At 45.3% G+C, this 14582-nt stretch overlaps 1 protein-coding gene across 5 annotated transcripts in view; it reads right to left on the bottom strand.

Moving 5' to 3' along the window:
- LOC112224671 (DDB1- and CUL4-associated factor 6-like) overlaps positions 1 to 14582 on the bottom strand; it is a 53102-nt gene that overhangs the window by 5490 nt on the left and 33030 nt on the right. Inside the window, exons 9-16 of one of the 5 annotated variants that reach the window (XM_042319918.1) lie at positions 12778 to 12900; positions 12233 to 12562; positions 10915 to 11082; positions 3698 to 3757; positions 1671 to 1890; positions 1208 to 1356; positions 648 to 1029; positions 453 to 494 (exon numbers count right to left, since the gene is read on the bottom strand). In XM_042319918.1, coding sequence (XP_042175852.1) covers positions 453 to 494; positions 648 to 1029; positions 1208 to 1356; positions 1671 to 1890; positions 3698 to 3757; positions 10915 to 11082; positions 12233 to 12562; positions 12778 to 12900 — 1474 coding nt within the window. The remainder of the gene's footprint in view (positions 1 to 452; positions 495 to 647; positions 1030 to 1207; positions 1357 to 1670; positions 1891 to 3697; positions 3758 to 10914; positions 11083 to 12232; positions 12563 to 12777; positions 12901 to 14582) is intronic. The other 4 variants (XM_042319919.1, XM_042319920.1, XM_042319921.1 and 1 more) reach the window with 4 other exon arrangements.

The raw sequence follows: 14582 nt of genomic DNA, 5'->3' as shown, positions 1-14582 counted from the left end.
TCTCTCTCGTGTTGTGAGTAAACAATGAGTAGGTCAGGTACTAAGCTTAGTCTAGGCTGGCTATATAACCAATGAGTATAATCTACATTTTACTGACGGGTTTGAAAGGGTTTCATTCATTCATTGGTTGTTGCATCTTTGGTGTTGCCCGTTACCCTCGTGACATCAGTACGTACCTACCAGGGATAATGTAGCTAATAGCTTTCCTCTTAGTGAATGGTGGTGGTACACACATGCATATACATGCTCACATGAATAGTGTTTCACAACAGTGCCCATCACACCCACAAGGCTTAATCCTGCTGGTGAAAACTACAAACACCACATCCTGTAGACTACAGTAGAGTCTCAGGTGGGGGTTGCTTGGACTCATGGGAGCTGTAGTTATGGAAGTTAAAGCTCTTCAACTGCTTGCAGGTTAGCTATTATAGTTGTGGACACACAGACGTTACCTGATCATCCTATCTCCTACCGCTGATCCTCTGAAATTAGATCTATGTTTATAGCAGAATCATTAAACGTACATGACCACAAAGAACAAGAAAAAAGGTTTTCTCACAGCAATATACAGAGGATGTGACATTAAATGGGATACTCAACAACAACATATCAAAATACTGTGTGTGTTGTAGTGCTGCAGTCCGTACCTCTGTCCCTGTCCTCCTCTGTACCTCGCAGAGGGGATAAGAATTGGATCGTCATCACTGTCGTCTGAGTCCTGGTGGCTACGGGAGGGTTGACCCTGTCCTCCTGGTCCCGTTGGAACCCCCTGCCCCCCTGGACCCCCATGCCCCTCCTCCCCCACAGGCTCCTCTCTCCTGCACCCCCCAGTGGTGTCCTCTGCACCCACACCCTGGTTCCTCTCCAGGGGTGTGGTAGTCACACAATCCCCCACAGAGGAGGCTTGTGCTGTGGCCTGGGCCTGCGTGGAGCCCTGGGTGCTGGAGAAGGAGGCACCCCCAGCCTCACACAGTGGGTCTGTGTGGGAAGCAGCAGACCTGCTCTGGCCGGAGGGCTCCGACACAGCCACTGGTATTGAAGGAGGGGAGAGGAAGGAAGAGAGATGTGGTCAGTATGAGGCTCAGTTGTCTAGGTGTCGGCAATACGGCAGAAATAGTGGAACTAATAACGCTTTCCTGATCAGTGCTACACATGGAATCCCATAGAGGACAGTAACGCTAACAATCATGGCCACTCCTGTCCTCACCCTGCTCTGAGGCAGAGCTCTCTGCCAAGGGCCCTTCCCTGGTCTGGGCGGCCCCTGCTGCCTCTGACGGTTTGGACTCTCCACTGGAGACTCCGCTGCCCCTGGAACTGGAGGCTCCGAGGCCCCTGGAACTAGGAGCTCTGCGGCTCCTGTAGAGAACAGGGGGTGGGGCAAAGGCGAGAGGGTAAGAGTCGGTCTCAAAGAACAACATTCCATCACCAAGATGAGACACTTGATTTCAATTTGTGAATATTCATTTGATGAGTAAAAATCTGGGAACATCAAGGGTCGGTTTCCCTCGATGTTCAGTATTCTGCTCTCCATTAAGAATCTCCATTGAGCGTGCCTTTTAGTCCAGCAGCAGGCTTAATCTGGGTCTGTAAAAACCACCTCCTAAAGTTTGAATTGTGTGAAATTGTGCTTTCTGGCTTTCTAAGTAGTGTAGTCGGAGTCGCACGCTCACCACTCGTCGGTGAAGTCCAGTTTGATGGTGCTGGTGGTGGTTCCCTCAGTGCTGTAGTGTAGACTCAGGACGGGTTCTGCCGTGCTGGCTCGGCTACCTCCAGGTCCAGTACTGCTGCTGGGTGCCCCGGACCCAGACGAGGTGCCAGTTACACTGGCAGACGCAGACAGAGTTTTCACTTTAATCGAACTCGCTCCAGCACTCACAGCTTCTGATGCTCCTGAGAGGGAGAACACACACACACACACACACACACACACACACACACACACACACACACACACACACACACACACACACACACACACAGAGAGACACAGACAGACAGACAGAGAGAATGAAAGGAATAAATGGAAGGAGAAAGAGAGATTATTGCATAATATAGAGTATATGACAATAGTTTTGCCTGGTTACCAAAATAAAAACCACTATAGTGATTAGGGTTGCAAAAATTCCAGGAACTTTCAATAAATTCAGTTGTTTTTCCGAAATCCTGGTTGGGAGATTCCCAGAATTAGGAGGCAATAAGCAGGAAATACAGAATCCTCTAACCAGAATTTCTGGAAAACCAGGGAATTTATTGAACATTGTGTGGAATTTCGCAACCCTACATTTTCAACAGAGTTATTCATCGTTGTGTTTCCATGTTAGGTGTTACAGTACATTTCAGAATTGGGGACAAAACAATATAGATTAGTTTCTTTTGAAATAGTGTGTAGAGACTAATACTAATTTAGCAAATAGATAAAACCACTTTGTATTCCATTTCAGTGTTAGCACTTTGCATTATGTAGTCTGTAGTTATGCTAGCTAAAAACATGTCAAATAGATTATATTTTAGAAGAAAAGGTACACGGTCTTGTTTTTTAATATACAGGACAATCTAATGCGATGGTAACATGATTCACCGTTGTTTTAGGTAGGTCAATGGCAATGCAAAAAAAGGCTGTACTCCACTGTACACTCACCTCCTACTAACTGTGTTACACAAAAAAGCTTCTGTGAAAGTTTTCAAGTTTCATTCCATACAGAGGAAGAGAGGAATGCTATCCATCAATCCACAGCAGCAATACATACAGTGATTCATATACTTTCAAAAAGCGTGAGGTGCACTTGGTTAGATTTAAGTTGCCCATCACAATGGTGACAATAGAAGAAATGGGAGCGTGAAGCTAAATCAAAGCTAAACCAAGCGCACCCCTTTAGTATTTGCCAGTATTTGACCCAGATTTGAACCAAAACGTCACACAGGTGAGAGGGGAACACCACAAAGATACAGGGGTTAAATGCAAGCGTCTCGAACTACCACCACACGCAACAAGTTCATCACAAAGCAGTTTGGAATGTCACTGTCATCTTAGGGCCTATTGCGTTGTTCTGTAAAACAAAACAAAAAAGCCAATACAGGAGACGATCGCATTGAGAGAGAACAGTTTGAACGTGAGATGATCTACAGCACGGCTGTGACTGAGTGAAAAGCCAGGAGGGCAGCAAGATTGCATCAGGGCCAGGTTTGGAGCCCAGGGGCACGTGCCCAGTGTGTCCGTTCATAAATACGGCCCTGGATTATGTTACCGGTCCAAAATAAAATCAATACTTAAGGGCTGAGGAATTACCTAACATTATCTCAAGCTACAGTCGCAACAAGAGAGCCTTGGAGAAAATAGCTGACACGAGTCTCCGCCCTGGGGACTCGGTTGGCCAAAAGGGACTGGAATGCATGCCTAGTAAACATGCACTCAGGTAAAGCTGGTGGAGTGGCAAGGGGCAAGCCGGAAGTCTCATGGTAAAGATGGTGGCGGGACAAGAAGGCACACCAGAAGTCTCATGCAAATTATTATATGTTTTTTTTATGCCACACAGACGACAGAGAGAAAGGCCAGAGGAAGACAGAGATACAAAAGAACAGAAAGAAAAAGGAGAGAAAGAGAGATAAGAGACTATAGGGATAGAATGAGAGAGAGTGAGAGAGAGAGAGAAAGAGAGAGAAGGGAGGGAGGGAGGGAAAGGGAGGAGAGGAGACGCACCCTGCTGCTCATCCAGAGTCATGGATCCCAGCTGTTTGTTAACCACAGACGAGGGAGAATCTGGAACACAAATAAGACTCACTAAACAACGGGCACAGAGGGTCACACCAGGGTTCATACGATCATGCTCAGGTCACACAGAGGTCAAAGATCAAAGCTCAAGTCAAAACGCAGCTTAAAGTGGACCAAGGCCAAGCAGGAAAAATAATTAAACACAGCTAAATGAACAGACAGTGTTGTTTGTTGTAACACTGGGAAGAACATCTCAAGGTTGATATTGATATGGAAATAGAACCGCAATTTCACTACAAAAAGCTTGTGGGAGATGGAACACATACTGGACTTAGCGCCACACGTACAGTGCTAAAACACAAAAGATATCACACGCACAATTCATAGTTCGATAACAACAGAAGATTTACACAGTAGTTTAACTTTTTCAGGCATCTCAAGTTGTCTCACTCAGCCATTTGAAAGGAAGTCATGGAACAAGGATGGACCTCATAGTAATACGAACACCCACTCACTGCATGTCTGTTGAGCTGATACCAACTATGTTGACCATGGGGTAGTGCCAGTGGTCAACCACACTGACCAAGGGCCTGTGTAATGCACAAACATCTGTCACCTTGTGTGACCAGTAACCAGCGACCTCAAAAAGGGCATCATGCAGAAATTCATCATTGGCAAACCATTCACTCCACCTCAAACTAGATGAATAGACTTCCAAAAAAAGTTGTTACTGAGAGATAGATTGATATATGAATTGACTCCCACAATGTCACATGGTCTGATGCCAGTGCATTCCACTACAACTCAAGCTACATACGTCCACATTACGAGTGTTTCGTGAAGCGAATCGTAAAGGATTGAGATTGAATATCATTAATTCCCATGTATATGAAATACCAATTGGTATGTTCATAGTAGCTTCATCAGTCTCTACAGAAAATCCAGATGTCACAGCCCTGACGAGGCTTCGCGCCAATACTGAAGCTTACATGTTCAGGTACAAACAATACATATGAAAAATGGGAGACAACATACAAAACTGACTCATTGTAGCCACTTACATTATGTCTGTCTGTGCCTGTACAGTGCTGTGAAAAAGTATTTGCCCCCTTTCAAATTCTCTACTTTTGCATATTTTTGATACCAAATGTGTTATCAAATCTTCAACCAAAACCTAAAATTAGATAAAGGGAACCTGAGTGAACAAATAACACGACAATTGCATACTTATTTCATGTATTTCATAAAGTTATGTAACTCAACCTGCTGCGTAGAAGAGAATGGGGGCGTGCTCAGTCGTCCTTTTCCTGTAGTCCACAATCATCTCCTTTGTCTTGGTTACGTTGAGGGATAGGTTGTTATTCTGGCACCAAGGGGCCAGGTCTCTGACCTCCTCCCTGTAGGCTGTCTCGTCATTGTCGGTGATCAGGCCTACCACTGTTGTGTCGTCTGCAAACTTAATAATGGTGTTGGAGTCGTGCCTGGCCATGCAGTCATTAGTGAACAGGGAGTACAGGAGGGGACTGAGCACGCACCCCTGGGGGGCTCCAGTGTTGAGGATCAGCATGACAGATGTGTTGCTACCTACCCTCACCACCTGGGGGCGGCCCGTCAGGAAGTCCAGGATCCAGTTGCAGAGGGAGATGTTTAGTCCCAGGATCCTTAGCTTAGTGATGAGCTTTGAGGGTACTATGGTGTTGAACGCTGAGCTGTAGTCAATGAATAGCATTCTCACATAGGTGTTCCATTTGTCCAGGTGGGAAAGGGCAATGTGGGGTGCAATAGAGATTGCATCATCTGTGGATCTGTTTGGGCAGTGTGCAAATTGGATAGGGTCTAGGGTTTCTGGGATAATGGTGTTGATGTGAGCCCTTACCAGCCTTTCAAAACACTTCATGGCTACGGACGTGAGTGCTATGCATCTGTAGTCATTCAGGCAGGTTGCCTTCATTTTCTTGGGCACAGGGATTATGGTGGTCTGCTTGAAACATGTTGGTATTGCAGACTCAAATCAGGAACAGGTTGAAAATGTCAGTGAAGACACCTGCCAGTTGGTCAGCAAATGCCCGGAGCACATGTCCTGGTAATCCATTTGGCCCCTCAGCCTTGTGAATGTTGACCTGTTTAACAGGTCTTACTCATGTCGGCTACGAAGAGCGTGATAACACAGTCGCCTGGAACAGCTGAAGCTCTCACGCATGCCTCAGTGTTGCTTGCCTCGAAGCGAGCATAGAAGTGATTTAGCTCGTCTGGTAGGCTCGTGTCACTGGGAAGCTCGCGGCTGTGCATCCCTTTGTTGTCTGTAACAGTTTGCAATCCCTGCCACATAAGATGAGCTTCGGAGCCGGTGTAGTATGATTCAATCTTAGCCATGTATTGACGCTTTTCCTGTGTGATGGTTCGTCGGAGGGCATAGCGGGATTTCTTATAAGCTTCTGGGTTAGAGTCACGCACCTTGAAAGCGGAAGCTCTACCTTTTAGCTCAGTATGAATGTTGCCTGTAATCCATGGCTTCTGGTTGGGGTATGTACGTACAGTCCCTGTGGGGACGATTTACCAAATGGACGGCGAGAGAGAGCTCTGTGTGTGGAGTAAAGGTGATCTAGAATTTCTCTCTCTCTGGTTGCACATTTAACATGTTGATAGAAATGAGGTAGAACTGATTTAGGTTACCCTGCATTAAAGTCTCTGGGTGAGCGGTTTCCTATTTGCTTATACAGCGGACTGAGTGCAGTCTTAGTCCCAGAATCCATCTATGGTGGTAAATAAACAGCCACAAAAAGTATAGCTGAAAACTCTCTAGGCAAGTAGTGTGGTCTGCAATTTATCACAAGATACTCTACTTCAGGCGAGCAAAATCTAGAGACTTCCTTAGATTTTGTGCACCAGCTGTTGTTTACAAATATGACCGCCCCCCCTCGTCGTGTAATGAGTGTGCTGTTCTATCCTGCCGGTGCAGCGTATATCCCACTAGCTGAATATCCATGCCACAATTCCGTGAAACATAAAATATTACAGTTTTTGATGTCCCGTTGGTAGGATATTCGTGATCGTATCCTCGTCTCATTTATTGTCCAATGATTGCATGTTGGCGAGTAATATTGACGGTAACGGCAGCTTTCCCACTCGCCTTCTGCGGATCTTAACGAGGCATCCCGCTCTGTGTCCTCTGTACCTGCGTCTCTTCCTCTTGCAAATAACTGGGATGTTGGCCTTGTCGGGTGTTCGGAGAATGTCCTGTGCGTCTTTGTCTAATCCAAGGTGAGTGATCGCTGGCCTGATATCCAGAAGCTCTTTTTTTGCCGTAAGATATAGTTCCAGAAACATTATGTACAAAATAAGTTACAAATTACACGAGAAAAAAAAAAAACACATAACAGCACAATTGGTTGGGCGCCCGTAAAACTGCTGACATTTCTTCCGGCGCCATTTTACATATAATCTTAACCATAGTCATAACCATCCATAGTCTTCAATATATTACATAGACAACCCCTTCATACTGCTGCTGATGCCAAGGGGCTGCAGAAGCAGTGTTGCACAGCCAACTACCTCACTGCCACACTATACAGGGGAGTTACAGGCAGGACTATCCAAGCAGAAAGAGGTGGGGAGGGGGTGGGGATATGTGTGTTTGGTGGAAGGGGGTTTGTGTGTGTGTGACAGGTAAAGAGGCGTAAACAGAATATGCAAAACGGAGCCGACGGAGCGTAGTGCAGTGTTGTTTTTCGTCACAAAAGGGGCGGCTCCTTTTTGTGTGCTCCGACATTCGACGTACCCCCGTGCCATGTGAAAACTGTAACATGCCGTATCATCCTTCCATAGCCGTGGGGGCATGGTTTGTGTAGGAAATTAACCTTGCTTGGTTCCTTGACCTGATCTACAGTTGAAGTCAGAAGTTTACATAAGTTTTTTCAAGGTTGGAGTCATTAAAACTCGTTTTTCAACCACTCCACAAATTTCTTGTTAACAAACTATAGTTTTGGCAAGTCGGTTAGGACATCTACTTTGCCAATGACAAGTCATTTTTCCAACAATTGTTTACAGACAGATTATTTCACTTATAATTCACTGTATCACAATTCCAGTGGGTCAGAAGTTTACATACACTAAGTTGACTGTGCCTTTAAACAATTCCAGAAAAGGATGTCATGACTTTAGAAGCTTCTGATAGGCTAATTGACATAATTTGAGTCAATTGGAGGTGTACCTGTGGATGGATTTCAAGGCCTACCTTCAAACTCAGTGCCTCTCTCTTTGCTTCACATCATGCGAAAATCAAAAGAAATCAGCCAAGACCTCAAAACAAAAGTTGTAGACCTCCACTAGTCTGGTTCATCCTTGGGAGCAATTTCCAAACGTCTGAAGGTACCACATTCTTCTGTACAAACAATTATAAACACCATGGGACCACGCAGCCGTCATACCACTCAGGAAGGAGACGCGTTCTGTCTCCTATAGATGAACATACTTTGGTGCAAAAGGAGCAAATCATTCCAAGAACAACAGCAATAGACCTTGTGAAGATTCTGGAGGAAACAGGTACAAAAGTAACTATATCCACAGTAAAACAAGTCCTATATCGACATAACCTGAAAGGCCGCTCACCAAGCCCATGCTCCAAAACCAGCATCAAAAAGCCAGACTAAAGTTTGCAACTGCACATGGGGATAAAAATCATACTTTTTGGAGAAATGTCCTCTGGTCTGATGAAACAAAAATAGAACTGTTTGGCCATAATGGCCATCGTTATGTTTGGAGGAAAAAGCGGAGCACGTAAGGCGTCAATGTAAACTGAGATTTTTGGATATAAATATGCACATTATCGAACAAAACATACATGTATTGTGTAACATGATGTCCTATGAGTGTCATCTGATGAAGATCATCAAAGGTTAGTGATAAATTGTATCTATATTTCTGCTTTTTGTGACTCCTATCTTTGGCTGGAAAAATGTCTGTTTTCTCGACTTGGCTATGACCTAACATAATCATATGTTGTGCTTTCGCTGTAAAGCATTTTTTAAATCGGACACGATGGGTAGATTTTTAACTAGGATTAAATGTCAGGTATTGTGAAAAATTGAGTTTAAATGTATTTGGCAAAGGTGTATTTAAACTTGAGTTTGAGTTTATTTTATTTTTACAGGGACAGTGTACATGAATCAACGTTTCAGTAAAAGTGCCAGTTTTAGCCAGCCGGCTAATTTTCAACAGCAGTCCCTGGGCAGGTTATTAAAAACAATTACAATATAGGCAATCATTGAGCAGTGAGCACACGCAGAGCAACATAGGACAAGCAAGACATAGCATACAGACAGAGCAACATAGGACAAAAAGCAGCAAGACAAAATTCATAAAAGCAACAAAGTGTTTCCACACCTCACAACCAACATGGAAAGCAGCAATACAGAGCTGCTTTTATGTTCACAAATCTGATTGACCTTTAGCCATGTATTCATACATTTTGTGAAAGTGTGATATGTGGTGCAGTTGTGTGTGTGTCTGATGGCAGTGTATTCCAGACATGGGAAGCTCTCACAGAGAAAACGGATTTACTAAAGGTGCTTTTCCTTAAGGGAACTAACTATACAGTCACCTCTCATGGCAGACCTTGTGGATCTGCTGCCATATGTTTGGGTTTTCTGTTTAACAAAAATACTGAGTGGAGGGGGAGCCAGGCCATTTAGGATCTTGAATACAAGACATGCGTCAGTGTATTGCACAAGATTTTCCCAACTCAGGAGCTCATGCTTTCTGAGGATGTAACAGTGATGATGGCTATTGGGCTTCCTATCAAGCACTTTGAGAGCCTGTTTGTAGACAGACTGAATAGGTTTTAATGTTGTACAGCAAGCTTGGGCCCAACTAGTCAAGCAGTATGTTAAGTGGGAGAGTATCATAGATTTGAAGTCTAGTTTTGCTACCTCTGTAGTCAAACAATTTCGTATAAATCGGAAATTAGCTAGGTTGAACTTGGTTATTTGAATGACCTTTTTCACAAGCTTTTTAAAAGAGAGGTTGGAATCAAGTATGACGCCAAGGTACTTACAATGAGATACCACCTGGAGCTTCTCCCCTGACACATAGACATCTGGCTCAGTAGCATCAGATACCACCTGGAGCTTCTCCCCTGACACATAGACATCTGGTTCAGTAGCATCTGTTGCCCTCTTTGTGAAGAACATGCAAACAGTTTTTTTCACATTGAGATGCAAACACGAGTCACCGAGCCACTTTGTAACCTGGACCTGAACTTCCGACTTCAATTGTATAGGCTATGCATCAAAATAGCCTATTTTGCATTAATAAACTAATATAATCTCAGTGACTGTTCAAACAATAAACCAACCATTGTATCCCTATTAGAATCCCTCCCACAATTTAATATGTTTAGAAGTAATAACTAGTGATTCCAGGCTACTGGTAACAACAGCTGCGAGATCTGTGCTTATTATCCATGACTAAAACATGATGACATTCTACTTTTAGCTGATATGGGAGTGACGGTAGCTCAACAGAGTGGAGCTTGTAGTAAATTTGAAAAGTCTGAGGGGCATATGGAATTTGGCTAGAGGCAGTGCTGAGTTGGGTAGAAGAGGTAAAAGAGAGTATGGTGTGGGGACAGGAGCAATGTCCCCTCTAAGCTGCGTGGATGAGTGGGAGCACAGCTCCCCCATGACTGCCACGCAGAAGAAATATCAGCTGGCGCAGAGAAGAACTTAACAGGGAAAACTCTAGAAAGTTGACTGAACACTATCAACATTTTCCTTTACTGTGGGAATTGTGATCGAATCAATGCAATATTAGTAATTTTCAATGCAACATACCGAAACAAAACTAACTATGCAAGACTTAGTATGCAAGAGATTTTGTTGTATGCAGAACGAATCAGAGTATGATTCTATTACATTGACACGCACGATTCAGCCAGTACTCTACACAAACCGGTGCGCCATAGCCAATCAGAGCTGCAGTAGGCCAATATGCAAATAGACCATTGCCATGTATGGATCTGTGCCATTCACTTTGAACTGGACTACTTTTACAGTATGAGCGGTTATGAGTAAATGCCCTTGTTTTCAGATCAAAGCAAGAGCTGCATGTAAACACGTGTGCACATTTGTACATATCCTTTGCTAGTTAGTGAGTTATTAGCCCAGTTATAGATCATTTGTAGTCAGCAATGGGGTAGTGACTGTAACCTGTAGGGGGGGCCATCTTGGTGGCAGCAGCAACAGCCCCCTGTGATTGGCTCTCAGTGCCTGCGGTGGAGGAAGAGGATTGACTCTGTCCTGGGGGGTCGGCCAACAGGAGCAGCCGCTGCAAGCGCCTACACACTAAACTTACTGGCAGCCGATGAGGGCCGTACTCTGACAGAGGTAGATAGACGAGAAGGACAGAGAGAGAGACAAAGGTGGAGAGACGAGAGGGACAGAGGGACGAGAGGGACAGAGGGACGAGAGGGGTGGAGAGACGAGAGGGACAGAGGGGTGGAGGGGACAGAGAGGGGTGGAGGGACAGGGACAGGGGTGGAGAGGGACGAGAGGGACAGAGGGGTGGAGGGACGAGAGGGACAGAGGGGGAGAGGGACAGAGGGACGAGAGGGGTGGAGGGACAGAGGGACGAGAGGGACAGGGTGGAGGGACGAGAGGGACAGAGGGACGAGAGGGGTGGAGGGACGAGGGTGGACAGAGGGACAGAGAGGGGTGGAGGGACGAGAGGGACAGAGGGGTGGAGGGACAGAGGGACAGAGGGTGGACAGACGAGAGGGACAGGAGGGACAGAGGGGTGGAGAGACAGAGGGGTGGAGGGACGAGAGGGACAGAGGGGTGGAGGGACCAGAGGGGCAGAGAGACGACAGGGACAGGGAGGTGAAGAGGGACAGGGGGGTGGATGGACAGACGGATAGAGAGACAGGGACAGAGACGACAGGGACATTTACAGAGAGACGACAGAGACGACAGGGACAGAGACAGGGAGACGAAAGGGACAGAGAGACGAAAGGGACAGAGAGGTGGATAGACGAGAGAGACAAGGAGGAAGAGAGGCAATAAAGGAAACAGTAGAAGGAGAGGGTAAGGCAGCTGCTTGAGTGGTACAGCTTCCACACACACAGTCTGCGCACACGCACAGTCTGCGCACACGCACAGTCTGCGCACACGCACACGTTATGGTCTACTAGTGGCAGTTTACCGTGAGTAGGGTTGGAAAGCAACCGGTAATTTACAAAATCCAGAGGAATCTTCAGGAATTTAGATAATTAACAGAATATCTTTGACAATCTAATCTAACTTTGGTCATTTATACTTGAACATTCTGGTAGTTTACTGGTAAACGTTTAAACACTCCCTTCAGAACTCTAACTGTGAACCACCTGTTGGCTCTCCTCAAATCAAATACGATGACAATTACTCAGCCCTCTTATGGGAAAAATGGCATCTTAGTGGACTGGAGAGCTAAAATGTCGGTTTTGATTTCAGTCCTCAGCGTATGTGTGTGTTCTCTCTATGTGACCCTTACCAGACAGTGTGGCCTCTGCGGTGGGTGTGGGTGTTGGCGTGGAGGTCACAGCCATGTCTGCCTGACTCCTCTGCTCTGAATCTGGGGAGGTGGTGAGGGCGCATGAGGGAAGCACCGAGCTTTCCATGGATGAGGAGGTTGATGGAGGATGTGCTGTAACCGTTGACGATGACCCTGAGGAGGAGGTGGACTTGGAGATGGGTACAGGTACAGGGTTGACGGCGGAGGCCTCCATTTCCACAGAGCCCTCTAGGGCGCTGGCAGCTTGTGGAGGGGGTATGGTAGGGAGTGTTGGGATGGTGGGGGCCCCCTCTATGCGAGGAAGAGTGCCTGGAAGAGATGCAGGAAATATGTGTTTATTTTCTTTTCTGAAGCATGTCTTTTTATAAAGTTTTAATCTGTTGTCTTGAATTGTATTTTTTGCCTTTCATGAACAAAAGACTGGTGCAAACTCTGCTCCAGAAATAGCAGCCCAAATAAATAAATAAGGTCTAATCATAGATCTGTGGCAACGGGCCAACCACAACCCTGTCCCAGTGTCTCACCTGTAGGGCGTGTCTGAGGGCGTGTGGTCCCCCGGCTGCCCTGGGCCTCGCTGGCCTCCTCAAACCAGCGGGACAACATGTCCGACATTCTCTGCATCAGCGACACGTTGGGACTCTGCTCTCCTGGGGGAGGGGGTCAGAGACTGAGTTAGCATGAATTACACAACTGGCTGGAATTTCTCAGCACAACATTCTGCTAATTATTTCCATCTCATGCTAATCATGTGGGCTAACAGAAATAATTCCCCCAAAACCCTCTCAATTAAATGTTAACTGCAAAGTAGGCTTACCTGGCAGATTATTATGACTATAAATTGTTTAAGGTTAATATCAGTAGTGGGTAGGAGCTCAATATATATAATTAGTATCCTGTAACGATGTTTAAACTCACTAACCAATAATGGAGCGTGCTCATCATAAATACATTGTGATTTAGTTTCGGTATCAGATAACTTGTCTTATGATTTTGTTTGCAGAGCATACAGGCTGGCAGTTTATTGCCAGTTCATCCTATGGGCACAAGGGAGAATTGGACGAGGTGTACTGCGTCTCATCCCTGTGTGTGTCGTTTCTTCCACAACAGGCTGACTACACCGCTCACGTCACAAAATACATTTCTAAATCTATATTATTCAATTAATGCACGCGCCTGCGTTGCCAAGGGCGAAAATAGAAGTCAGTTCTATTTCTGAAGCAGATCGCGCTGCAAGTCCTGCCTCTCCCATCTCATTGGTTTATAGAAACAGGTATCCACGTGCCATCTCCTCATTGGTTATACCCACGTGGGTAACTGAAAGACGAACGATGCCAGTGGGGGTAATGCACCTAATTTATGAAACTTGCCATTCTTATTTACAATGCCTGCCTACCCCAGCCAAACCCGAACAATACTGGGACAATTGTGCGCTGCCCTATGGGACTCCAGATCACGGCCTGTTGTGATACTGCCTGGAATCAAACTAGGGTCTGTAGTGACGCCTCTAGCACTGAGATGCAGTGCCTTTGACCGCAGCGTAAATCTAGCCTGGCCTAAGACATAGACCTCATGCCTGCGCATTATGTAAAAATAGTAGTTAGCTAGCTTGTCCACTATAACAACAGGTTCAAGCGTAACCAGATAAACTTGCTTTGAAGATAAAAACTACCTTCAGTGTGCACTAATCCCGTGTCCCTGTCGCTAGAGTAGTGACTTCAACTAGCTTTGGCTGCCATCTATTGGAAAGGAATGGTAACTACACAGGGAAGCTAGTTGGCAAAGTAGACTTTAATAATATGCCATTTAGCAGACGCCTTTATCCAAAGCGAACTGAGTACATGGTTGTGAAAACAGATCATAGAAAATGATTACAATTTTGATAATGGATGGTCAGTCCTTGCTTTTGAGAGTGGTTACATTTCTCCAGCCCCATCCCTCAGCTTTTACCGAAAGAGAAGCAGGGAGACTTTGTTTCTACTGCTGATTGCCACTTTAAGAAGTTAAGATGCAGATTAAATACACACCCAAATATGTTACAGATACTATAAAAATGTCCAATCACTCAGACATCCAGCACAGCAAACAATCAAATATATTTACAAAAGCCCCTTTTAAAACATCAAAATAATTACCACAGTGGTTATAGAGGGTGCAGGCAGCAGTTCAACAACTCAGAGCAAATGTCAGTTGGCTTTTCATAGCTAAGCATTTATAGGTCGAGAGAGAGTTGAAAGAGCAGGACCGGGACATGGTCCACATCCAATGAAATTGTTTTTATTTTATTTTATTAAAAATCTGTGGGAAAAACAATTCCACTCAGATTCCCTTT

The sequence above is a fragment of the Oncorhynchus tshawytscha genome, linkage group LG03 (assembly GCF_018296145.1).
Source record: "Oncorhynchus tshawytscha isolate Ot180627B linkage group LG03, Otsh_v2.0, whole genome shotgun sequence".
Classification (NCBI taxonomy): Eukaryota; Metazoa; Chordata; class Actinopteri; order Salmoniformes; family Salmonidae; genus Oncorhynchus; species Oncorhynchus tshawytscha.
The sequence above is the reverse complement of the archived record's forward strand: the minus strand, read 5'-3'. Positions and strand labels throughout refer to the sequence as shown.